The 27,279-nt window shown below is 36.6% G+C and overlaps 1 protein-coding gene across 10 annotated transcripts in view; it reads left to right on the top strand.

Moving 5' to 3' along the window:
- Positions 1-27,279, top strand: part of LOC102220395 (ankyrin-3-like) — a 101,857-nt gene that overhangs the window by 25,376 nt on the left and 49,202 nt on the right. For 7 of the 10 annotated variants that reach the window (XM_023340524.1, XM_023340525.1, XM_023340527.1 and 4 more), the window contains exons 4-24: positions 1,486-1,584; positions 4,683-4,781; positions 9,089-9,274; positions 10,193-10,216; positions 11,606-11,704; positions 12,234-12,332; positions 12,710-12,808; positions 12,922-13,119; positions 13,751-13,849; positions 14,949-15,047; positions 15,387-15,485; positions 16,087-16,284; positions 17,005-17,103; positions 18,181-18,279; positions 18,878-19,075; positions 19,385-19,483; positions 21,276-21,374; positions 21,463-21,561; positions 21,683-21,778; positions 22,365-22,437; positions 22,784-22,843. In XM_023340524.1, coding sequence (XP_023196292.1) covers positions 1,486-1,584; positions 4,683-4,781; positions 9,089-9,274; positions 10,193-10,216; positions 11,606-11,704; positions 12,234-12,332; positions 12,710-12,808; positions 12,922-13,119; positions 13,751-13,849; positions 14,949-15,047; positions 15,387-15,485; positions 16,087-16,284; positions 17,005-17,103; positions 18,181-18,279; positions 18,878-19,075; positions 19,385-19,483; positions 21,276-21,374; positions 21,463-21,561; positions 21,683-21,778; positions 22,365-22,437; positions 22,784-22,843 — 2,320 coding nt within the window. The remainder of the gene's footprint in view (positions 1-1,485; positions 1,585-4,682; positions 4,782-9,088; positions 9,275-10,192; positions 10,217-11,605; positions 11,705-12,233; positions 12,333-12,709; positions 12,809-12,921; positions 13,120-13,750; positions 13,850-14,948; positions 15,048-15,386; positions 15,486-16,086; positions 16,285-17,004; positions 17,104-18,180; positions 18,280-18,877; positions 19,076-19,384; positions 19,484-21,275; positions 21,375-21,462; positions 21,562-21,682; positions 21,779-22,364; positions 22,438-22,783; positions 22,844-27,279) is intronic. The other 3 variants (XM_023340533.1, XM_023340532.1, XM_023340534.1) reach the window with 3 other exon arrangements.

The following is a 27,279-nucleotide window of genomic DNA, read 5'->3' on the forward strand; positions in this document are numbered from 1 at the left end:
CTGTCTTACAGATCTTCAGATGCATTGGCTGCTTGCTCAACCTAATAGTAAAAATGCTCAAAAGAATCACTGATTACCATTTTCACTTGGTGAGGAAAAGTTAACAACACCTTAAAGTTTTGTTAACTTTAAAGTCCAACATTTTTCAGATGTCTGCTGGAGCAGAGACACGTCTAAAACATAAAGGACCATAAGCCCTGAAACCAGAATTCAGAACCACTGCATTATAATACATTGTAGCACACACACTTATTATTATTATTATTATTATTATTATTATTATTATTATTATTATTATTATTATTATTATTATTATTATTATTATTATTATTATTATTATTATTATTACATACAATATCAGCATTAAATTTGGGCCTATTTCTGTGCTGCAGTGAGTTAGATTGAGTTTTTCTGAGCACCAGTGGCAGCAGGAATGACAGAATGGCAACAGCTGCTGCTTTATGTAGACATGAAACAGGTTCATCCATTTAAACAGTGTACATGCGTACGTGAGAGTGTGGGAGTGTGTGGGCAGGCGTGTGTGTGTTGAAGTGATAACAACCACTTCAACACACTTATCAACATGTACATCTGATTGTTGTTTCTCTCACTCCATAAGTTCTAATTCTGTTTTTGTGATTTTTCTTTATATTTCTATTTTCTTTTTTTAATGTTTATTTTGTTCAGAAAACTCTAACTATTAATATTCTGTGTTGTTTTTTTCACTTTGAACTTCATGGGATGGTAGTAACAAGTGAGAGTTGTGATACTTTTATCTGTTGAACTGAAAGAGTTTTTGAGAAACATTTCTGACTGGCCGAACATTATTTATTTCAGTGATTGCATAGTTTTTTTTCCCCCTCTGTCCATCTCATTTGTTTTGTTAACTTTAAAGTCCACCGTAAATTCTATAATTTTATTTGTGACACCCAGCCAGCTGAATACCACAGTGTTTTACAGAGTTTGCATTCAAACACATTTTTAAAATGTGTCAATATTAGAGACAAAATCTTGCTTTCTCCACAGGAATGCAGAGAGAAACTTTTATCAAAGCCTTTTTAAAAAGAAAAAGAGTATATAAACTGTTTTTCAGAGTTTATGTACTGAGATTCACAGCAAATAAATCACTGAAGATTGTTGATCATTCCCTGATTCTAAGTTTATTTGAAGCAAGAGCAATAAAGCAGCTGCTTTGTCTAATTTCCCTTCATACCAGAAACATTTTGCAGCCTTTAAACATTGAAGGTCTGTAGAATATTAGAACCTTCTTCTGGGTTATAGGTAATATGAGTTCAGCTTCAGGGCTTAATTACTATTAAATTGTCATGAAGGTATAACCAACTAATTCTAAAGCCCTACTTTTATTTTTCTCTTTGCATTGAGAGAGAATCCACTTCATCTGGATGTTAGTAACAGTCTGTAGTTTTCATGCCACAGCCCTCACGTTGGAAGTCATCTTTGTTTCCTGCTTGTTTGTTCGAACAGAAAGGGAACACCGCCCTGCACATCGCGTCCCTCGCTGGGCAGAGTGAAGTGGTGAAGGAGCTCGTCACAAATGGTGCAAACGTCAACGCGCAATCTCAGGTACGACACACACTTACACACACACACCCTCAGTGCAAAGTGGAGTGGAGTGTGCGCACGCATGCAGATGAATGTGAGCGCAAGCTGCTGCACACAAAGCATCCATCTGGGGCTGTGTGTGTGCTGTGTCAGCAGTTTTGCAGTGCAGCCTGGCCTATATTCAATACTCAACACACACGTTTACACACGCACACAGTGGACTCTGTGACCAGAAGACCCATAATAATGTCAATATCAAAACCTTGGCAGAAGCTGCTGAGAGTAGGAAAATACAATAAGTTGTTATTGATATGTGTAAGGCTGCATTGAAACTCCAGCTAGGTTCTTCAGAAATCATGAATTTCATTTTGCTGGAACCTGCCAGTGATGGGGGAGGGGAAGCATTATTAACATTCAGTAAATCATGAAGCATGGACATGGATCAGCACCGAAAGCTGAAAATGTTGAACAGTAAAGAGTATTTCTTAATAAATAAAAACCAGGAAGTGTGTGGAGTTTAGCCATTTTTATGTCCTATTATCATGCCCATTAATTTGTTTCTGTTGACTAAATGTTAGTGGAAGTGATTCTGTTGATCTACATGAGAATCTTTTCCGTGATTGATCAACACAATCAAGACGAGTGATAAAGGGGATTGTTCAGACACTGAGATTCCTTTGCTTGCCTTGCAGGAAATCTTTGCGGCCCTTTAATGCTCGTTTCAAACAGTTCTTCAATTCTGGCTCCACTGCAGTGCTGCAGCCGCAGGATTTCACTTCATCCATCAGGCCGCATCTTCCAGGAGTCCTGAATTCACAGCAATTTACAGCTGATTGATTTAGACACAACACAAAATCTCTTTAAATAAATATTCAACCAGGGAAAATAGGAGTTTGATTGTTGTAGACATTTACCTCATAAAATCGTGGACTCCTAAAACATGGAATAATACAGTGAAATCATTATTGAAAAACGGTTATTATCTGTACACATGAAACCTATAGCAAGTTATGTGTCTTGTTAACCCCTCAACATTAGATTATTAATGAAATAAGTATTTCTCCATTGAAGAGCTGTTCTGTTGTTGCTTTTGGTACACACCTAAATGTGTGTATGTGAATATTTGGTATGAGAGATTGCTGTAAAGTCAATAACACAATTCAAGTGATTGTCTACTGTTACTATGTGCTCATACAGCAACTCGATGCAATCTGCCGGGTTTTCTTGGATAGAAAATTTTTTGTCTTTTTTTTTTTTACTACTTTGAATAATAGACTGAGCTTAATGTACTGTTTGATAACTAGGATCAATTGGATATTTTTATGATTTTACAGTTCTCAAAGATAACTGTAAAAAAGAAGAATTGAAATAACTTCTTTTGTAAAATCCCTCGAGACAATATTTTTGTCTAGAGACAATAATTTTTTGTATATAAATAAACTGAACTGAATTGAAAACTCAGAACAGAGTTAATGTCGGCAGAAGCTCCATTTGTGGCTTTTGTGTTGAAGAAAAACACAACTGAACGGATGAGTGCTAGTAGCGCTGTCTATCAGAGGAGAGCTCAATCAGTACCTATACTGGCGGGGGGTTTTCTGTTGTCTTTTTATAGGCCCAGATTGTTCTCTAGGCCTATAAAGTAGGCCCAGAGGTTATTAAAATAAATAAATAAATAAAAGATGTTCTTAAAAGAGATGACAATGGAATACTGCTTTTTTGCTGCATAGTTGTTTTTCAAGTAACTTATTACCTTATTACTAATTTTTAAGCAGACTCAATATGCTTTCATGCACATTCTAGACTAAAATGAAAAAAATAAATATGGAAAAAACATTGCTCAAGATCACTTTAAAAGATTACAGAGAAGTCTGGCTGATGGCAATAATTTCTCCTCTTAAACTTTTTGCAAATTTTAAAAGGAGAACAAGTTGAAATAGCAACAAAAGGCTGACTAATAAGTGATGTGTTTGGTGACGTGTACTTCTTTTAAAGTGTCAAGTAGCAACCTCTCAAAAACAAACACATACTCCACAGTAACCTCAGCAGCAGGTCAGGTTTTATCTCCACCGCTATCAGGTGTGAGGTATGTGTGGAGGCGACAGTATGCACATCATGAGAGAGCTGCTGCAGTTCTCTCTGCTTTAAAAACATCCAGCGTTTGCTGTTTCTGGGTGGGACGTGGGTGATTAACTTTGAAATATAGTGCTTTGCACAATTTATATACAGAGATCAGGCAAAAGGAGTTTCAACCTTTTTCAAAATGAAAATGAGACAATAACGCTGGAATGGAAGCATAATTGCTGCCTGCAGCATGGATTGATGGGAATTTTACGTTTTGGTGCATATGTGTCAAACTCAGGGCTTGCGGATCAAATCCAGCCTGCCATAATGCCAAGATAACTGTTGTCTGTTTAAATACTATTTTAGCAGTTCAAAAAAATGCCACATTACATCAATGTGAATATAAGTTAAAAGAAGTATTCATCAAATACAGAAAGCTACAATATTCTACAGTCTACAATAGGTAGTTTCACTAAGATGTTCCACCACGACCAGCCCTTTGAAGACATTCAGGATCTTGATGTCGCCTGAAAAGAAAATGCTTGTGTAATGACAGCAGAGAAGATCGACGCGTTTTTAGCAGTTCATACAAAACTTATCCGCTGGCTGAGTTTGAGCAACAATTTACTGTAGCTGAGTTACAAGGTTGAGAAGATTGGAAAGAGACAAAAAACAAACAAAAAAAACAATATCACAGAGTCGAAGACAGTAATACTTAAAACTTCAATCAGAAAAAAAGAAACGGCTGACTACAAAACAGCAATACTTTCTATGAGAAAAACAAAACAATTTTCAGGTTGCATCTTGGAAATAAACGGCTTTGAAAAGCGCTGAAATTTTGAAGCATCAGTACCTTTTGCCAGAAGGAAAACAAAGACTCTACTAAGTTACACTAATAGATCTAAACACCGGATGGATTTGTATTTTGTACTCTAGCTAACATTCAGATGCATTAATGTTACGGGGTTGTGAGTCAAACGGGCTTAGATTGAGAATCTGGTTTGTATCTGATGTTATTGTTTCTGTAAAACAGGATTATTTTGTGCTTTTGTTCCCAGAATGGCTTTACTCCACTGTACATGGCAGCGCAGGAGAACCACTTGGAAGTGGTGCAGTTCTTACTCGACAACGGCTCCAGTCAGAGCATCGCTACAGAGGTAAGAAGGAAAAAACACACACAAGTGCAGGCAATAAACGTACTTATAAAACATATTTGCAGGCACTCACACAACTCTTGACCCAGCTACACGTTGCCCCATAACTGGACTAACTCTCCTGGAATTAAACTCAAACATTATCACAAAAAAGTATCTCTGGCAAAAGGATGCCATTAACTAGTGGGTCATTTAGGAGATGTTGGAAATTATGATTCAGAATGAGGGTTTCAGGGTGATTAATGAGTAAAGGAGAAATATGAGCACAGTGTGACGATGACGTTTGATAAGAGTGACCTTGGCTTGCTTAAGCTGCCTGTATGGGGAGAGATCAGTGACGTTGTGAGGCTGACGTGAGCAAGCAGAGCGCTGTGAGTGAGCCATCTGCAGCCTGACAAAAAGCTGGCATCTTTGCATGACTATGACAAACACAGTGTCCTATTGGGACACAGATTATGTTTACTAGCAACTGTAGCCACCAGCATGTAGTAGGTCTGACTATTATCACTAATTGAAAACGAAAGACTGTTGGCAAAGATGCTTAATTTATTTTCTGAAGATTTTATGTAAACATATACAAATAAGAAAAAAAAAACATTCCTGAACATCAGAAACAGTCTTAGTTGTCAATCGTAAAAAATAATAACTAGATTAATTACTCAAAGATTCTGTAATTTCAGCCCAAGGACCAGACAACATTTCACTTTTAAAATCTAGAACTCCTGCAAGCATGAAAAACTCATACTGAATGTTTTGGGGAAAATCTAGATGCTTTGATCTAATTCATCTGCAGTGGTGAGACTCTGAGAAGAAGAGGGTTAAACTTGAAAACAAACAAAACATTTTAGGTTACATGACTTTAATGTAACATTTAGAAGTTGAATTAACTAGTTTATCATCAAACTCTATGCAAGTATTACATTTTATCAATGTTTTAATAAACGTAAAATTTTTATTCATACACATTACAAAAAAATAATCAGTTTTGTTTGATGCATGTTTATGTTGGCTGGGATATCAAATTAAAAATTTTCTATTTTACAAATTCATCTTATTATATTTTTTTATAACAGGATAACAAAGACTAAGACTTATTCCTATTTATTTGAATTTTTTTTATATCTTGAAAAAGCTCCATAATTAGCTTCAGTAAGTGTAAATGGCACACACAACAAAAATAAATGTGTTGGAAATCTTTAATAGCAGTAAAAATTTTGTCATATTCTGTACCTTAGCTACCTTTCTCTACAAACCATAAGCTGGTTAAAGAATTTGTACACAAGCACCAGATAAAACAATTTCCTAATTTTAAACTATGAGACATTTTTGTTGTTAGCAGTTTTTGCCTAATATGGAAGGACTGCTGCATTAACTAGAGACCTTTTGTTTCTGGGGCCATATATGGCAGAAGAACAGATATGTATCATGATCCAGTGCTTACTTCTAAACCATTTGTTAATTTATTTTGTATTTTTAAACAAATATACTCTCTCTTTACAGTACAACATGTAGCTGCAGACTGATAGATGTAAAAGTTCTGCATCTTTTTTTACAAAAACAATGTTGCTGGAAGCTTCCATGATAAAAATCTACTCTTCTGTTCTCTGAACACATTTTAAACTGTCCATGTACCTGTTTTGGAAATCCAGTGTTGTATTTTCAGAGCTTTGTCCTTGACATTTCTACAAACTGCTCCATCACACCTCATCCCATGTTTCCCTCCTCTTCCCTCCTTCATTTGTCTCAGTCGTTTCTTTTTTAGTCTGCATCTGTCTCATCCTCAGTCTGTTTTCCACCACATCCCACCATTCCCCTCCCCTAACCTTCTTCTCCTGCCTCCTCCAGTGGGACATAGAGTGAATAATTCATGCAACCAAACATATCTATGTTGATGCCTCTGTGAGGCATCTCAGTGTGTTTAATAATTCAGATTCAAATATTTCAGGAGAGCATGAGAAATTAGAAATTTTCCAGCCTCTTTTTTTGCTTTTTCTATAAATGTAATATTTAGTTTACATTTCTCTTCCGAGTTATTGTCCCATTTACATGATAAAACATCTTGTCTATCGCTAAATCTAACCTGTACTGTTTTAGTAAAACAAAATAATGCTGTGTCACTGCAATCTTTAAAGAAGATAAAGATCAACTTCCTTTTCATGTTTTGTTTCTACATCTTTTATTGTCTATCAGGGTATTTTTAGGGTATTAAATAGGCTACATGAATCCATAATAAGGTAGATTAAACACAAGATGTTTCCTGCAGTGTGTCTCACCACTTTTGAAATCCTCAAAAAAGGCTAAATTTATGCATTTGAATATATTTGTGTTCCCTCGGGTGTGGCTGTGTGCGCCACTTTGGAGCTGTGTCTGTGGATCAGTCTGTAAATTTGTGTGTACATGCTGACGTGTGTTTGTTTGTGTAGATGCTCGCCTCTGTTCAGTTTTGTGCAGGATGTCTTTGATGTTCGGGTGTGTAATGATGCTGAGTTGGTGTCCTGAGGGTCTGTGCCCTGCGTAAATATACATTTATTTGTCGCACAAGCAGAAACTTGTTATTTTCACTGATGACCCACACTGCTGCTCATTTGTCTTGCCTGGATTTATCACATAAGTGGGGAGAATCATTGCATTTCAGTTTGTGTGTTTGTAGGTTTATCCATTTGAAGTCCATTAGCAGCTGTATTTCCTTACAATTTTGTCCTACAGCGAGACGCCGAACTACTAGTTAAGCACTTATCTGTAGGACTGAATTGCCTAACATGCTAAATGGTTTTAGATTGCTTTGTGCTTTCAGACAAATTTCATCTGCATGATATCAGTTTAGCATCCCGCTAACCTTATTACAAGTGTCTGCATCTGTTGGGCATAAACATCTGACTAAGACAGTTTTGCAAAAGCAAAAAGCCACAGTAGCCTTTCTGAAGATGGCAATTGTTTCTTTAGTAACTTGTGTCAGAGTTCAGACCTACCTTTTGACTTGCACAATTGTTTTATTGTTTGCCAGTTAGTGAGAGCTATAATTCCATATCAAACTAATTGTTAATTTAAGGTGAACTAAAATGCTACTGAAGCTCAATATGTCACTTTCCAGCTGTTCACCTATGAAGGTGAACAGCTCATGTTAGCTCATGTAATTAGCTAACATGAGCTGAATTTGTCTGCTATGTAGGAATAGACATTTATTGAATCGCTTATCATTCTTGTGAAAAATTTGCTATTGTGATAAGAATTTAGATTGATTGTGACAATGATGAATTCTGAAAACCCCAAAGACTGACAGAATTGTTGAGATTTTTTGTTTTACTATTTACCCCAATGTTGGACCCAAGAGAATGTCAATAAATATGAATGAATTTGTAAATTCAGGTACCGTGTGCTGTTTAATGATCTGAATGACACTTTTATTGGAAACTATTACCCTGACACTAGGTTAAATGTGTGTTATTCAATAACAGTTTTGATTCTGTTTTCTTTGTATAAATGTCTGTAAATACTAGAGCTGTGATGCAAATTTCAGATTTGTTCTGAAAATGAAGAAATATCCTGTCATGTTGTATTGTACCATATTGTATGGGTGTCACTTATAAAAGACTGAAAGAAGATGCAATACCTTTTTATTATCACTGTCATTGCCATCACAATAAATACTACAAACCTTTGTGATTAAAACTCTAAGTCTACATTGACCATCCCTATTGCTAATATACTATATACTGTATACAGTACACACTGTATATCTGTGGTTTTCACCCATGATCCTCAAGGCATACTGCCCTGCATGTTTTAGTCATTTCACTGCTTCAACACACATGATTTCAATAGATGGCTGATTAACAGACTTTTTCTGAATTGTGATCATTTGAATGGGGTGTGTTTAAACAGGGAAACATCTAAAACATTAGGCTTGGGGTGCCTTGAGGACCAGGATTGGGAATCACTGCTGTATATCACTTTGTAGCACAAAACATCCGTTCTTAGGTGTCACTGGCATCTACTGTAATGTTAAAAATGCTAAGTTAGTGTAAACTAAATGCTACGTGCACAAATGGCATAAATTGTTAGTTGTTGCTAACTGATAATATTAGTAAGCCAACAAACTAGATAGTTATTGGATAGTTACTAAATATGCCATCAGCGGCATGCACAATTAAAGTGTAATGCTAATGCTTTGATATTGATATAAACTATCTGATTGAGTAAGAACAAAAAAATAATAATTTTCTTTAATATGTTTTCATGTTTAGTCAACGATTTCCACCTTTCAACAGAAGTCACTGATGTCTTCTTGAATTGTTTCTGCTGGCTTACAGGATGGTTTTACTCCACTGGCGGTGGCGCTGCAGCAGGGCCATGACCAGGTGGTTTCCCTCCTACTGGAAAACGACACCAAGGGGAAGGTCCGACTCCCAGCGCTGCACATCGCTGCCCGGAAAGACGACACCAAGGCCGCGGCCCTCCTCCTGCAGAATGACCACAACGCAGATGTTGAGTCAAAGGTACGGTCTCTTAGCCCTGAGAAGCAACAAAAGCTTCTGTGCTATTTCAGTGTCAGTGAGCAGGTTTGGGATTCATGACGCGTTTCCTTTTTCAAAACCTGTACTTCTGAACTTTTGTTCCCATCAACCCATTATATTTGCAATGAGGATCTGCAAGATTTAAGAGCAATAAAACATTCTTTTAAATTTAGAAATGTTGTCAATATCTTTAAAGGTAGTAATTTACTGAATGAGTCATTATCTGAAAACTTCCACATTCCAAAACTAAGAATAAAATCAAGGATTAATTGCGAACACAAGTAATCCTTGCTTTTATTTTTAGTTTTTAAAAGACCTATTTTCTTTTGGTAGTGTTGGACTCATTTCTTTTTACTTGTATTTGGTGTTATTTTTATTTATTTATTTTTTGTTAATCTCACTAGTAGGAAACAAGATTTAAACTTAGAATTCCCCCATTGCAACTTGAATCCTCGTTCAAATGAATGAGAACTATAGTTTAGTAAATAAATATAATTCATAGACTTACTAAGCAAAGATTGCAGTCTGGTATTTAAAATATTAACAATCTGAAGAAATGTTAACAAACATATAAAGTGGTAGAAGTCATTACTGCTTAAGTTATATAAACATTTCTAGTTCACATAATGATGAAAAATACAGCAGACAACACAAGGCAGAGTTTGAGTTCACCTTCCTTTTGTGTGTGCTGCTGTGACTCCCGTTTATTTCTTTTCATTATTTACAACCGCATCGCCCCATATCCATCTGAGAGCTTGGTGCAACCATGTCGGCGTTGCTGTTGTACTTGTTGTGGTGCACTAACCACCCCATTCTCTCTTCCTGTACAACCTTTCCCCCCTTGATTTGTTCCTGTTTTCTTACCCCTCCGTTCCCTACCTCTTCCTTTTTCCCTTCTAGATGATGGTGAATAGAACAACAGAGGTACATCTTCTTTTCTTCTTCCTCTTTCTCCTCTTTTCATTTTTCATCCACGCTCTCCACTGCAAAGCCTTCCGTCTGCTAGCATGAATGCTAAATGCTGGCATGAATGCCTTTGCACCTCACCTCTGTGCCTGTTTTTTTAAGCCCGCATCACATTTAGATGTTGCTTTGTATGTATGCAGTGACAGTTTTGTTTTGTTATTTTAGATGCTATTAGGTATTCCAGTAGAGTTCCAAAGCTTTGTAAATGACAAAGTGTGTTTCGTCACAAATCATAGTTCTCTTTTGCCCCATATTTGTCCATAAATTACAGAACATTTGAGGCTTGAGATGAGAGTTAGGGGTTAGGATTAAAGGTCAGACAACTGTTTTATCTCCTGACGCACTTATCGGTAAACAGAAGATGTGTACAAAAAGGAAAGTAGTGAGGCATTCTGATCAAAAACAGGTTAGGTTTAAGTTTGGTACGATTTGCTGTTCTTGAGTGTGCGATCATCAGATTGCCATCTCTACTTGTGATGCAATGTCATTTTAAAATTCAACTTTTCTTTATTGAATTTGTCATGTTGATACAACACATTGAATTTGTCAGAAATATTGATTTTGATAATCTGTTGTAATTTCTTTCAATCAGTCCTAATTATACTGAAAAAATACAAAACCATCATGTCACATGTTTGGTCTGATTCTTTGAAAGGTTCAATATAAAACATTAATTTGCATTGAGGAGTTTTAACTCAAGCCGCGGTTTAGTTCAAACATTTTGGTTTTCTGAATAGAGCTAATCTTTTATTCAAAGCAGGGTTTTAATAACTAGATTTGGGTGAAAATGTATGTTTAACTGGATTTGCTATTTCTTTATTTCCTGTCAGGTTAAAGCATCTCATCAGCAAACAGAAACAAATTTTAAATAAAAATTGACAGGAAAGCTAACCTACTTTGCTTAGTTTTCAGTTAACTACAGCTTTAGATGTACTAGTTTGTATAGATTTAGCTTAGAATTTCTTAAAAAGATAAAACTCATATTTAACTAAATATTAACTAATTTCTCAACATTTATGAAAACTCCACTGTTGTAATCCTTAGTTAAATGAGTCATATCTGGTCCTGTGGTGCTGGTTTGCCTTAAATCACTTTAATGTATTCAATGACCAAAGAGAGTAATTTTGCCATAAAAGTACAATTTTGCTCTGGTTTGTTAGCATGTTTGACCTCTGCTCTGTTATGGGCTTTTTTTTTATTCTATTCACTTGCATTTGCCCAGCCAGTGCTAAAATATACTGTCTCATTATGCTTTGCTTTTGGCTCATCTCGTAACAGATTTTGGTTAGTTCTCGTTGCCTTTTAAATTCATTTTTTTGCACCTCTTTTATGTCTCATTCTTCTCAGAGCGGGTTCACGCCACTTCACATTGCGGCTCACTACGGCAACATCAATGTGGCAACACTACTGCTCAACAGAGGGGCAGCTGTGGACTTCAAGGCAAGGGTAAGTGCCAATGTGCAACAAATGCTCCATCAACAACTCCAGTGTTTGATTCTGCAGCTGCTTTGTCACTCAGTGGGGGAACACACACACAGATACGTACTTGCATCTCTTTTGATTTTGACATTGAAGTGTGTTCATAATCAGTCTCAAATATTCATTCCTTCTCCTCTTTGCTTAAACTCATCTGCAAGCTTAGATGTTTGTTTTCTTTAATTTAAATCAACAGTATATTCACTTGATTCTGTCAAATTATTGGAAAAAATAAGTTAAAAGGAGGTGTCAAAATATTCTCCTCTAGAGGGTGGTGTTTAGTCATTTACCTTCAATGCTGACCGAGGGAGAGCTTTGCTCTCTAACAAAAAGTCTCTTTTGATTTATGTTTGTTAATTTATCAGTTACAAGTAAAAATGTAACCAGTAGCATTCACTTAATTTTGTCTTGTCCTTCTGCTTTGATCCTAACCATCTCCATGAGAAAACTGTTGATCAGTGGGACTGAACGACTGAGTGTGACCTTATTCCTTTTGCAGAATGACATAACACCTCTGCATGTAGCATCCAAACGGGGAAACACAAACATGGTGCGGCTACTGCTGGAGAGGGGGGCCAGAATTGATGCAAGGACGAAGGTACCGGCACACACACACACGCACGCCCACCCCCACACACACACAACAACGCTGGTGTTCTGAGAGGTTAACAAAGAGGTCAACAAATCTGAAGAATTTGTAGACAGTGGCCATTTTCACATTTTCTCTCCACTTTCTCCAATGCATCAGTGTCTGTGTCATTTAAGCATTACTATGGTCACCAAAGAGCTCAATCTCTGTCTTCTCTCATAGTGAAACCTGCTTTATCATTACTTGTGCTATACATTAGAGCTGAATGGCTGGTCAGTGGAATAATTTTAGCAATCAGTACTGCTGTGCTGTTCTGTTGTTGAAAAAGGCTTTTGATGGTGTTAGTAAGTAGAAAACGGTGATCCTGCTGGTTGTTGCTTTTACAGGATGGCCTGACTCCTCTACACTGCGGAGCCAGAAGTGGCCATGAACAGGTGGTGGAGATGTTGCTAAATAGAGGAGCTCCAATAATGTCGAAGACCAAGGTGCATCATCAGCTTTTGTCCTACCGTGACCCCATCACTTACTCCAATTCAGTCTAACATTATCAGTTTGCTGCTGCATTAGAGTCAGACGTCTCCTCTACTTCTCTCTCCAGAATGGTTTGTCTCCTCTTCACATGGCGACACAGGGTGACCATCTGAACTGTGTCCAGCTGCTGCTGCACCACGAGGTGCCTGTGGACGACGTAACCAACGACTACCTGACAGCTCTGCATGTGGCCGCGCACTGCGGTCACTACAAGGTGGCGAAGGTCATTTTGGACAAGAAGGCCAATCCCAACGCTAAGGCACTGGTGAGGAGAAATTATTGAATCAAAGATGGAAAAAAAAGACTTTTCAGTTACTCATAACAGATGAGAAAACACAAAATTGAATTTTGTTATAGAAAAAAATTAAAGGAAATAATTACATTTGGGAGATCAGGCAGAGAACAGGACAAAGAGCATGATGGAAAATATATCACCAACCTCTATTCTGACGTAAGACCAGGATCTGGGCTCTATAATGGGAAAAGTCTGGGTGTGGTTAAAGCACAGGGACTTTATGACTAGAGAGAATGAGGAGGGAAAAAAGAAACGGGTTGGAAAATGAAGTCATACAGCTGAGCCAGAAACCTCAAAGAAACAGAGGAAGGGGAGGAGAGACTGTACAAGTTGGAGAGAAAAAAGTGAGCTGTAGGGAAAAGGATCTATTTTGGTGCAGAGTGGGCTTGATTATTTCAACATATTTCTCAGGTTCAGAGGCAGAAGTAGAGAAAAAGAAGTTAAAGGAAAGAAAAAGTTTTCTCTTTGTTTAAGTTTTTATCTGATAATCAAGATTTATCCTCCTCCAAATCTGCAGGATCTTGAAGGAGAAACACAAAGACTTTTTGGATGATTTTTATACTTTTTGAACACATGTATTTTCCCTTTTGTAATGTCTTAGAATGGTTTTACTCCCCTCCACATCGCCTGTAAGAAAAACAGACTGAAAGTGATGGAGCTCCTTCTGAAGCACGGAGCGTCTATACAGGCAGTCACAGAGGTAAGAGAGTGTGTGTGTCGTTCACGTGTGTGGAATATTCGTTTTTCTTGAAGGAACAGCTTTTATATATCTGTACTCTTTGTGCCTAGTACTGGCACTGCCATATTGAGTCATAAAAGCCAACCTTACAAAGACTTTTGTTGCACAGAGCAATCATCTAACATCTTTTCAAAGTGATTGAGGCTGCTCTGATTGGTCAAAAGGTAACTATTTGGAGTATATAAACAAACATTTAAGATTTTTATAAATCTGTGACACATACATGTTGCTCAAAAAAATAAAACAAAAGGGGAAAGACATAAAGCAATGCACTTTGCTCTATTGTTTGCACATAAAACATGATGCAAATCATTCACTTACTAATGAGAATGAAGAACAATAGAGGGACATTCATTGTGCTCTCATTTTTACACATACTTTGGGCAGACACTGTCTACATGTATTTCTGTATTTAGAATAGTTATAAGAGCTTACCATACTGAGGTTTGCATCCCAATCTTAGCTCCTTGTTTCTAGATTTTAATGCACATTGGTAAAAACTCCCGCAATTAAGCTATTTATCTGTTCAAAGCAGAAATCTTTGTTGTTAAAATCATCTATGTAACAAGGACTGTTTTCATTGATTAAACTTGTAACATTAAAAAGCATGTTGAAGCAACTACCGGGTAAACCCATCATGCTGCAGTTGGATAGTTTATGTAAAAGAATACTCTAATGTATGGCCTTTTATACCTTCATTGTATACAAAGAAACTTATTTTTGCTAGTGTCAAGAAAACTCTTATTGGTTCAGAAAATAGCTTGTTTTCAGATATCCAATCAGTTGATCACTACATTTATTTTCTTAGAATTTAGAGATAATAAGAAAGATGTTTATTAGTCAATAAATATCCACTCGTTCCCGTTTCTCGGTTTTAGAATTCAGGTAATTTTATTCCTTTTTAACCTTGAACTAACTTACCAATTTTCCAGAAATTATGAATTCATACTATATGAACCAGCCAAGGGGTTTTCAAAAGATTAAATATCCATTTGTTTCTTTGCAGCATAAGGTGATTGTCATTTCTGTCCTTTTCTTTTTTATATTCCTCTGTCTACAGTCTGGTCTGACGCCGATCCACGTCGCAGCATTTATGGGACATGAAAACATCGTCCACCAGCTGATCAACCATGGGGCTTCACCTAACACAAACAATGTGGTGAGTTCAGAAGGTTCTCGAGTGTGTCATACTTTCCCTCTAAGGTTTGTTGGCTCCAAAAGAATGTGTTGACATATTAAAAGGATGAGAAATAAACTAAGCATTTTGTATGTTTTTTTTTAACTGTAGAATTGTTTTTAATGTCAAATAGTCTTGTTCTGTTTGTTGCAAGGTTAACAGAAAAAGATAATAAGGCCACGTCATCTTACTGCATAGAAAGCAAAGGCGACTTTGCTTTCCTCTGCTGTTTTAAATTCTTCTTCTCCATGGCTTTTTAGCTGAATAAAAGTGACTCTTGTTGTACATGCCTTTTATCTTTTGGATGTTTGTGTGTTTCAGAGAGGGGAAACGGCGCTCCACATGGCAGCAAGGGCTGGACAATCTGATGTGGTCCGATATCTGATTCAGAACGGAGCGCAAGTTGATGCCAAGGCTAAAGTAGGCTGTCACTCCCAGTGACTTCATTTATCTTATTGACTTGTTTATGTTTTACAGATGTTTTTACTATTTTAATAACACAGCCAATTGATTAATTGTTTTGTTTTTTTATTATTAAATCTAATCATATTTACTAGAGAAATCCAGCTCCAGACTTATAAAGAACTCATGAACTCTTTAATAACATCCGATGACGAGGTAGTTTTAGAATTGACTTTCTAATTAGTGTGTTGCTATGTTTTTCTTTTCTTTTCCTTCTTTAAAATTACCACTAGTTTTCAGTAGAATCTGTGAGATTCAAGTGGCTCTTTTCTTAGAAAATGCAGAGCTATTTACTCTGTTCTTTAATTTACCTAAATGTACATAAATACAGGCATATCCTGTCTTAAATGCATCAACAATAACTTAATTAAAAGTGAGCAAAGTATTTCAATGCAGAAACACTTCATTTACCCAGTTGAGCTATTGTAGAAGCAGATCTGCTTTTCTATCTGTTCTCAGAATTAGAAGCAGCTGTTAGCGCCACAATGAAAAAACAATAAAGTAACATGGTGCTTTTTTTGCATTAATAGATTTTTGTTTGTCTCTGCTTTTGCTACAGGACGATCAGACTCCACTGCACATTTCAAGTCGTCTGGGTAAGCCAGACATTGTGCAGCAGCTTCTGACAAAAGGAGCATGTCCAGACGCTACGACCAACTCTGGGTACACACCTCTGCATCTAGCTGCCAGGGAGGGACACAGAGATGTGGCTGCAGCTCTACTCGATCAAGGAGCTAACCTGAGCATTACCACAAAGGTAAAACTTGTTCTACAGATGTTTGCTGATCAATGCTGCAACCATTGTAGTTTTGCCACTTTGCTTTTGGACTGGATAAAAATAGGTTTCACATCACTGCTGCAATGAACACGACAGGGATGTTTTTTGCAATATTTAGAGCTACTGAAGTCAGATTGACAGGGAGCAGCAATTACTGTGCAGATTTGAACCAAACAGAGTAAAAAAACATGTTGCCAGACCAGCTGCATGTTCTGCATGTTCAAAGTTTTCTTAACAGTAACTGTAGTGTTGCACTTTACAGTTTGTTGTTTTAGAAGCAGAAGGATGAAAACCTCTAAGTATAATGTTTCAAGTTACAGTTAGCACAAATTGTTGCTTTTTTTATCTTTTCATGTATTTTTTTACAAATGAGATCACTCTCCAAATCATGAGCGGTTGAACGGAAAAAGCAGTCTTCTACAAAAACTCTTGTTCAAATGTTCCTATTATATATTTAACAAGAGGCCAGTTTCATTCACACACCAACATCCCACAGAAAAAGTTCAAGGTCTAAACTGAAGTTGCATTGTTACCTCATAGCTCAAGAATAAGGTGAATGACACAATTAGTTTCTCCACCTAAAACATGCATGCTTTGTAATTTTTAACACTCTAATATTCAACTATTCTCTAACTTTCATCCTGAAAATGACTTATACATACATCAATATACCCTTGTGTTCTCTCGTGTTTTCTCCAGAAGGGCTTCACTCCATTACATGTTGCTGCCAAGTATGGAAAGATAGAGGTGGCCAACCTACTGCTGCAGAAGAACGCTCCAGTTGATGCTGCTGGGAAGGTAACGCTTGTTTGACACTTTTAGGACAGAACTTACCAAATCTATCCTCATCCCTGTACTGTGCTGTGGAAAAGTAATAACATCAAGTGGTTTTTTTTTTCTTTTTTTATCTTTTGTCTCATCACAACCTGAAAATGAAGAGTATTTGAATAGGTTTTATGTGATTGACCAACACCAAGATTGTAATTGTACATTTGAAGGGAAATAATACACAGTGTAATCTGTAAAATGTGGTGCAAATCTCTCCTTTTTGGACGAGTGGCAAGAAGGACACTAATTCTTATAGAGAGCCATAAGAGGTCTGGTTTAAAGTTTGACTCAAACCATATAGGGAACTCAGCAAAGCTGGTTAGAGCATGTGATCGAGTCAAATGAGACCAAATAGACTAAATTGAAAACTCTATGTGTGGCAGGAAACTAATGTCCTGACACATCACCCCCATGTTTAAACGTGGTGGTAGCCTCATGCTGTGAGGATGCTTTTTTTTTTTCAGCTGTTACAGGAAAAGTGATTGGAGTTGATGAGAGGATAGATAGAGCTAAATACAGAACAACAGTTGTAAACATACAGCCAGAGCTATGAGAATCAAGGATTAGATGATTAGATTAGATTTGTATGTTTAAATGGTCCAGTCAAAGTCCAGATGTAAATCCATTTGGTAATTTTTTCAGCTCTTCATCCAATCTGACCGAGCTTGAGCAATTTTCCTCTAGAAATTGAAACATTTGTCCATGTTTCAATTGGCAAATGTTTCAATTTCTAGATGACAAACTTCGCAAGACTTGCAAGATAAACTTTTCAGTTTTGTTTTTAGATTGGATTTGTAAACAACTTGTTTCATTATATTATGCAGTACATTCTGTTCCTCGTTTACAGAAAATACCCCCCCTCCCCCCCTTCCCACCAACCCCATAAAAGGAATTTGAAATTTCAGGGCTATAAATACTTTTGCAAGGCACTATGTTTAAAAATCAAACACTTTGGAGTATTTCCCCATCTGTGAGCTTTGATCATGCTTAACTTTACTATTTGTCACAATCTAACCTTTGCTCATGTTTGTGTGTGTGTGTGCTCAGAGTGGACTAACTCCACTGCATGTGGCAGCACACTATGATAACCAGAAGGTGGCACTCCTCTTGCTCAAACAGGGAGCTTCACCGCACGCTGCTGCAAAGGTAAGAAACGACGGGGAGGGGTTTGTTTTAAATCGAATGTTCCTGAAAGCATCTCTGATGCTCCATGTGCCAAAGCGAACTGACCTAGTTAGAGCCATGCAGCTATTCTGCTCCGCACGGCCTCATTCGATATCTGTTCCACTCCGGCAGGATCAGTTCAGAAAGCGCTGCCCCAGAAATCATCCAGGCTCCACACCCTAACAGAATTGAGTATTGAATAATCCATTGTTTAGGAAATGGTTTTAGTTGACGTTTGTAACCAACCTTCAGTGCGGTGAATACCCTCTTCCTTTGGTGGATCAACATTTTACATCCTGTCATAATATTTGTTTGTAATATAAACAAAATTAAATGTACTTTTAGGTCAAATCACATTTTTGGTTTAAACTCTGCAAATAAAAAACAATAAAACTGGACGTAACGAGTGTTCAAATCACAGACACTTTTGTTACTACTTTTTTTCCGTCATATTCTTATTTAACACTTATTAAATATAAATGCCATTCTTTACAGATGTATCATGGTGTATTGTTTTGTAGTAATTGTTTTATTGACTAGTTTATTTACTCTATTTGTTTTTATTTGTTTCTGTTTTCAGAACGGTTATACCCCGCTGCACATCGCAGCCAAGAAGAATCAGATGGAGATCGCCACCACCTTACTGGAGTACGGCGCCTCCACCAGTGCGGTGACACGGCAGGGGATCACTCCTCTGCACCTCGCAGCGCAGGAAGGCAATGTGGACATCGTGACTCTGCTGTTGGCCCGAGACGCTCCTGTTGGCACCAGCAACAAGGTGACACTAACAAGCAAGTTTAAAGACATGATATTTTTCTCTCTGTCTCACAGCAAATGGGCTGTTGTAGGAGTCGTATTTACAGTGAGGGAGTGTGTGTGGAGTGTAAACATGCATTCATGACACTAGGATGTTATTACACTTGGAGAAATAACAGTCTTTACCCGAAACTCTGTTATTTTCTCTGACATCTGTTTTTGATACCCCCTGAATGCTCATCATCCTGAGGTCCTAACCTGCCATCATGTTTTAACCAGCTGTATTTCCCTCTGACTCTAACTGTATAATTGTCTGGGTTTGTCTCCTTAGTCGGGACTGACTCCACTCCACCTGGCTGCCCAGGAGGATAAAGTCAATGTTGCCGAGGTTTTAGTCAACCATGGAGCCACTATAGACCCTGAGACCAAGGTAATAAGAGATTCTTGTTCAATTCCCTCCTCAAATGTCCTCCTCAAGGAGTAGTATGTTTTTCTGTTTTATCTTATTATAGGACTCTGTTGTAAATGAGGTTATGAATGAATATGTTTAACCTCCTTAGCTTTGTGAGATCCAAACTTGACAAATAAAAATGACTGAAAAATATTGCATATAAAAATAACTGGATGAAACATTATTTATCAGTACTGTATTCAAATGGTTTAGTAGAAAAAGCTTCTTAGAGGCATAGACCCTTAACAAAAATAAATAAATAAAAACAAAAGCAAAACATTTACAAATCTGAAAATGTGCCATGTATTTGTATTTAGTACAATCAATTACCTTGACTGGACAACTTATTCAAGCATTTCACAAATCTGGCCTCTGCATTAGAGTAACGAGAAGAAAACGAATATTGGAAAATAAAAGCCATAAGAAGTGTGCTGTGTTTCACCCTGAGCACACCATTTCCACTGTTAAACATAGTAGGGTTTGCTTCATGCTGTGGTACTTTTCATTAAGAGGACATAGAAGTTTCTCAGAGTTAATGGGGAAATAAATGACGCAAAATACAGAACAGAACTGTTGAAAACCATTTGAAAGGCTGCAAAAGATTTGTAACTGAGGCGGTGGTTCAACTTCCAGCAGACATTTTCAGTGTAGTTTGTAGTTTATAGGGGTATGAACCCTTTTGCAAGACACTGAGAACATGATATTTATAGGCTGTCTCTGCTAACATTTGATATAGTCTGCAACAAATAAAATGGACAAGTTGGGAAACGTTGCCAAGAGGCATGACTTAATTTTACATAAAAGACTGGTGTTTGTTTTCCCCTTGTAAGTAAAACAAAGCCAAGTTCTCAAAAAAAACTCTTGTAATTGTTGTCTTCTTTTATAGGCTACAGTAGATCTGTAGTCCTGAGCCATCGTCACTGGCTGTCAGCTTCTTGTCATATTTGTTTTTTCCTCTAAATTGGATAAAACTCCATGGAAAAATTATTGAATCATCTCCCTGAATTATTAAATGCAGTTCAATCAGTTATCCCGATTGAACTGCATTCTTTTATTCCAAACTTTGTAAAGTTCTTCCATTGTTTTTTGCTACTATGTCTGCTCTTTCACCCTTTTTCAGTCCATTTTTAGAGCATGGCTTGTTTATTACGCTACTTAACTCTGATCTCTGAGCCATTCAAACATAAAATGTTCCAGAACTAAGTGACAGATTGCAAAAAAAGCTATTTTGATTTATCTTTATTCAAGTTGTCACCAACAGCCTGTTGTAGAAACACAATGTTCCCATTTCTTTAGCTGAATGATTTCCAAACATAAAAAAGACAGAGACAACTGTTTTAGTCATAATGAGGTAATTCAGAAAAAAAATATTCTTGAACTCACAATTCCTATAACATGTGTTAGCTATATTCTTACTCGTTTTTGAAAGACACATACTGTTTATCTGCCTTATAAGTGTTTTATATTTTGACACATTTTCTTCACTTTTTTATTGGGTTTTCTTCTATATAGTGAGAGGGAGCAGAACTGGACTGAACTTTGTTAGAGAGCAACAACAGTAAAAAAAAAAAGTCCACTTTAAAATCTTACAATGCAGTCTAGCTTTTTAAAGGAAAAGTACAAAGAATGTAAGGGTGATTCAAAAGTTTGGTGCCTTTTCAGATTAGGTTTCTGTCCTGCAAAGATGTGATCAGATTTTTCTATTTATTGATAAATCTGTAAATGTCAAGAGTGAAAACAAATACTTGTGATCTCATGTTTTTGTCATCAGTTGGGATACACCCCTCTTCACGTTGCCTGTCACTATGGCAACGTGAAGATGGTCAACTTCCTGCTGAAGAATCAGGCGAAGGTCAATGCTAAGACCAAGGTAAACACTGTCAGTGATTATGAAAACATGTTGATGCTCGTGTTTATATTCTGTGCGTTTTGTCTGAACTCCACTCCTCCCTTTGCAGAATGGATACACACCTCTGCATCAGGCTGCTCAGCAGGGACACACACACATCATCAACTTACTGCTGCACCATGGAGCTTCACCCAACGAACTTACTGCCGTAAGAAAGCACAGAGAACTTAGACTCTCTCACTGTTTCTTACTCTGGATTAAATCCAGTTCTTGACCAGAATGGTTACTTATTATCATTGCCTGATTTTATTTATGTATACATTTTTTAGAATGGGAACAGTGCTCTGTCGATCGCCAGGAGGCTTGGCTACATTTCTGTAGTTGACACACTCAAAGTGGTCACAGAGGAAACTCTAACCACTCAGGTTTGTATCTGGTGCTAAATTTTCATCTCGTTATATTTCAATTCCATTAACTGAAATCAATGCTTTTTTGTTCTATTATTGTGATGGAAATAGACAGTCCGCAGAAAATAAAATACAATTCTAAAACAAGCCCACACCATAGTGAACCTTTTTAAATCAAACCAGTGTGTGTGACTGCACTGACCGTGGTTCTAAAAAAATCAAATAACCTTTTGTTTTTCAGTTTTTTAGCAGAAACATGACAATTTCAGGTCAAAACTAACAGGTCCTTAGCACTGGTCATGGTTTTACTTTGGCAAAATCGCACTTGATGACGTATAAGCGTGCACAATGATGCTGTCACCACCGCTTGAGATTGTGGATATGGTATTCTTTAGGTGATGTGTGGGATTGAGTTTGTACCACATATAATTGTGTTAGGTTTGTGGGTTGCTATGTGTTGTGTCCAAATGTATTTATTTATAAAGGATGCTTCATCCCGTGTGAAGAATGAGTCCCCTGTCCCCCAACCCCTTTATAAAAGCAGCCTTTCCTGATTTTAATATAAGACAACCAGTATAAGGCAATTGTTTTCTCTCTCCAACAGACTGTGATAGAGAAGCACAAGATGAACGTCCCAGAGACCATGAATGAGGTGCTGGACATGTCTGATGATGACGGTAAGGTTATATATAATCCATTTGAAAAACCACAACTGTCGGACAGCTAATGGCTAAAAAACACATTCAGATTGTGTTTCTGGGCTTAAAGTACGACATGTCGGTACTAATAAATTCATTTTTGTTTTCTTTTTAGTCATTTATCATTTCTGTTACAACCATTGATTATTTATGATTTGTAGTTTCAAACTGATTTTTCCACCCATTCAGAATGACCCATAATCACTTTTTGTTTTTGAATCTGATGATTTTATCTACCTAATTTCTCCACATTATTTTTGCAACACTTTGTTTTGTTGATTTTTTTGTTATTATTATTCTACCTTTCTCCTCCATCTGAACACAGTCTGTAAAGCCAATGTCCCAGAAATGATCACAGACGACTATTTTTCTGATGTGGAAGAAGGTATTTTTATCTCTATAAATTTTTTCTTTCTAGTCTTCTTGCATGTCTGTGCTTAGGTCTCTTATCCTTCAACAGAACCTTTGCTGTCTGGCAGCTTTTTTTGGCTGATGCAGGTGCATCTCAATAAGTTACAATATTAAGGGAAACTCATGTGTTGCATTTATTTATTGCAAACACAGAAATATTTCAAGTGTTTAAATTTTGATACTGTATTTTGTTTAAATCTATTTCAACACAAGAAATTCAATAGTTGTAACCAATAGCTTGTGTATGTCTGTTATCATGTACAAATTTAAAACTCAACTTAGGAATGGAAACTGATTGCTCTGTGAGCGTTCCCAGGTGGCTTATATAATCATAAGCCAAACTAACCAGAATAGATTTTATGGATTTTGAGTAGCAGTTTTTTGAATGCTTTATTAGTGGACTACGTGTGAGGCTTACAGGGCATGTTAGAGCTGCTGAATTGTTTGACATGTCAGAAAGTCAGTGATCAAATCCTGCATGCTTCTTTGTTACCTGTGTAGGAAGACAATGCTTTTTACCTCTTTTATTTTTGTCTGCAAACCAGAACCATCAAAATTATCACAAGTAAACACTTAAATAAACAATTGTGTGGCATAAATCTGCATAATATTTAGATTTTGCTGTCCAAATTAAGCGATTGAAGTAACTTTGTAAATTGTAATGTATTTAGATGCACCTGTATGTCTTTGGGAATCTCCTTGTTGGTGCTAAAATCAACTTTTCTTTCTGTTGTCCTTGGTGTTTTTTTTTATATGGCTTATATTTAATTAAATCAATGGGAAACACCTGGTATCTTTATAGCAGGCTGTTAGTTACAAAGAGGACAGTGATTCATTTTAATCTTTGTCCTTTGTAATTTGCTGGCACAACAGTGGTTTGCCCTTTAATTGTGGGATCATTTTAAACACTTTAAGGATTCATAGGTCAGAGCTAAATGGTCTAACTAGCAAGGAAAAAGCAAACCAACATTTTACTCCTAAAATGATCACGTACCAGACCGAATGTGAGTGAAAAAGCAACCGAACTGCAGGGAAAAACTTTGATCAAGATCAAAAATGAATCGAGATAACTTTTAAAAATTACATTATAGAAGAAACAAGCAAAACTTTGCACTTTTATGGTTTTGTTTTTATCCCTTTTAGGTGGGGGTTTACAATGAGTTGGTGGCATAGTTCGTGACAACAAATCTGAACTGCAACACTTCTGTCTTTTTTTTTGCACATTAAAATGTAGGGAGAATTCTTTTCTGCTGGTTGCTATGCCAACAATGGTTATTGAGGAGCGTGTAACAGATTTCTTTTCAGGCCTGTGTGTTATCGAGACAGACACTTGATCCTTTGTCTTTCTGTGCCTCTCAGTGATGCTTGCATTGTAGCCAAAGCTAACACTGGAACAGCTGCTGCAGTGTTGCTGTACATGTCGTGTTCTCCCCTGTGAACTGCACTGTGGCTCACAAGCAGATGAACTTAGCCACTGGTACCACAGAACAGTCAGGAAAAGTTCTTCCATCAATAGTTGGTTTTGTCCTCACTTGGCTCAATGCCCTGTGGGTGTTTTCTTGTTTTTGATTAAATGGTCTTTATTCATTTTTAGGAAGTCACATGGACTCTACTTGTTCTGTTTATTGCTTCTTAATGTCAGAAATCTCCACCAATTTATTTAATCTTGTAGAGATATGAAGAGACGGTTTTAAAATATTTTTTTTTCTCAATGTCTAACATTAAATTAGACCAACATTTTTTCCAGTGTTACAATAGTTAATATTAGAATATTTGAGGAATAATGAGAGAGTCAATTATGCCAAAATGATATGTTTAGGCTACATCTCAAACTGCTTCCTTGCGGGACATCATGCAAAAATGTTACATAAATCTGGTAAGAGAACAGATAGATAATCTTGGGTCTATACAGCTCTTATTCATTCCTGCATGGGAACAATTTTCAGATGCCTGCCACAGTTATTTGTTCAAACATTTATATGTAAGTGTCAACAGTCCAGGAATCATACTGTTAAATAGATTCAAGTTTAAAGGCAATCCTACGAAATACTAAGAACATTTCAGTAAACTTTTAAAACTGCATCAGGTTAAAAAAAAAATCTCATTTAGCACATAGGCATAATGTTGCTAATGCTAACTGGCCTAAAGCAGGAAAAATGTAGGTTTAATCTACTGCCTGTGGAAGAAAAACCCCTCTGTGCCTTGCAGTTTAAGTAAATATTTGGTTTTAACTGTAGAAAATCACCTGTTGTTGTACTTAGATGTCACAGAGAGTTAGATAATACAAAGACATGGACACATTTGTTGACTCCCTTGATAAATATCTGCTTATCAAGTGGTGGAAAAGGAGGGGGGTAAGAAACAACAGTTTTTAACAAAGGTACAGATTAAACATCAGTAGATGTCCCTACTATTCACATTTTGTACTTGCCTCCTTATGTAAAGATGACATACTCTCTTCAGCTCAGCAAAAAGTTTTCTGTAAGATTTTCACTGGATGCCACTCAAACCATAGCTCTGTTACAAGGGTGGTTCAAGATGGACAAGTTGCTGTTGTCCATTATGGATGTCTTTCATTTCCTTTACTTATTTTTTGGCACTGTGTGTAGAGAATAGTAAATATGGGTCAGCATCTAGCCTGTTGGCCGCTGGCTGAAAGAAATGGATATCTGTGTCATGTCATATTTAAACCCGAGGGAAACAGGAAGTCATGGATTAGTAATTAGATGTTCCTGGAGGGTGGTCAATTAAAGAAAAAAAAAAAAAGGAACAATTAAAAAAGTTCATTCACAGCTGTGCCACTGGTAAAAAAGAGGAAATCTGATGTTTTTCCAAACTGAATAAATTATTTTAAAAATGTGAGGCTGCAATTTTTATTTATTTATTACAGAGTAAAAGCCTATTGTAAATGACTGAATGACTTTTATGTCATCAGTATGCTTGTTCAGCACTTTATGTTGTGCATAAAAAGTGAAATAAAGAACACTTGATTAATAACAATTTTCCTTTGAGATTATTTTACTGCAATAAAAGAAGATTTCAAAGGCTATTTGCTCCTTTTTAACAGGGATACCAACGCATTTCTGCACATCTACATCTAACTATCTAAATTTAGGTCTTTCTTGTAGTCCTATCATACAGACTGCAGGACCAAGCTCATCAAACGGCATCCATGTATTAAACGTAAAATCTTGAAGGTATAAAAGGTTTGAATGCAGCACACATAATAAAGCAAAAATGGTTCTGCTTGTGTTTTGAACAGAAATGGATGTTGAAAATATAAACATCACCTATACTTGTAAGTCAAAAAAAAAAGGTTGACCTCACTGTAACTAACTCTAGTAACCAGTTTGAAGTGTTGCAGCTGAACCGTTGCAGCTAAACTGCGTGTAGTTTCACTGCTTCTTTTTTTCCGTGCAGCGCTCTGTGCATGTTTCTTCCTCGTGCAGGAATGTGTGTTCAAGTTGTTGTTGTCCATCTTGAACCTCTGATCTAAAAATAAATCGAGTGTAACTCTAGCCATATTCACATGCTTACATACCAGGAGCGGCAGTGATTACCTTATCCAATAACACACACACACACACACACGCAAACTATTCATGAGCTAAATCAGAACAAACAACAGATTCTGTTTAGGGTTTTATTTATTTTCTAAAGTTGGTTTAATTCATATAATTTATTTTTGTTTGATGTAAAATCCAAGTTAAAAGTTCCTGTAATAAAAAAGTCTTTTACATCTAATTCCATTACTCTACTGTATTTGATATCCGTTTTTTGTGTGGCTATGGACCTTCATTTTTTTTATTTTTTTTTAAACCATTGATAATAAGCATTTTTCTTTCAAAGAGAGCACTGCTATTGATTTGACAAATGGGAACAAATCAATATAACATGTTCTGCAACTGAAATCTTTACTGGCTGATTCTATATCTTTTCATTATAAAGATGACTAAGGATTGTTAGCTGTTATTGTACTTTCAACAGTACTTTAGTGTCACATTAATTTTTGGTTACTTGTCACAAATAATGACAAAACATGCCAGAAAGCACACCTAAATACTGTAAGTCTGGTACACATTTATTTTTAGCCACACGAGTGAGTTAACACTGTTTAACCATTCTGTTGAGACTTTATCTACAAATCTTTTGGGGTATGTCAGCATTGCACAGCTACAATTTCCCTTATTTTTTAAATTAGCTCCATCTCAATCAGACTGAATGGATAAGTATTTGTAAACTTCAGTTTTCAAGTTGTGCCACAAAATGTTTGGTTAGCTGTAGATCTGGACCATTTTAACACATAAATATGCATTGATCAATCTTTTTTCCATCATACTTTTTGACTGCATTTTTACAGTCGATCTCCTACTTAAAGGTAGACCTCTGCACTAGTTTTAAGTCTTTTGA

This window comes from Xiphophorus maculatus, chromosome 10 (assembly GCF_002775205.1).
Source record: "Xiphophorus maculatus strain JP 163 A chromosome 10, X_maculatus-5.0-male, whole genome shotgun sequence".
Taxonomy (NCBI): domain Eukaryota; kingdom Metazoa; phylum Chordata; class Actinopteri; order Cyprinodontiformes; family Poeciliidae; genus Xiphophorus; species Xiphophorus maculatus.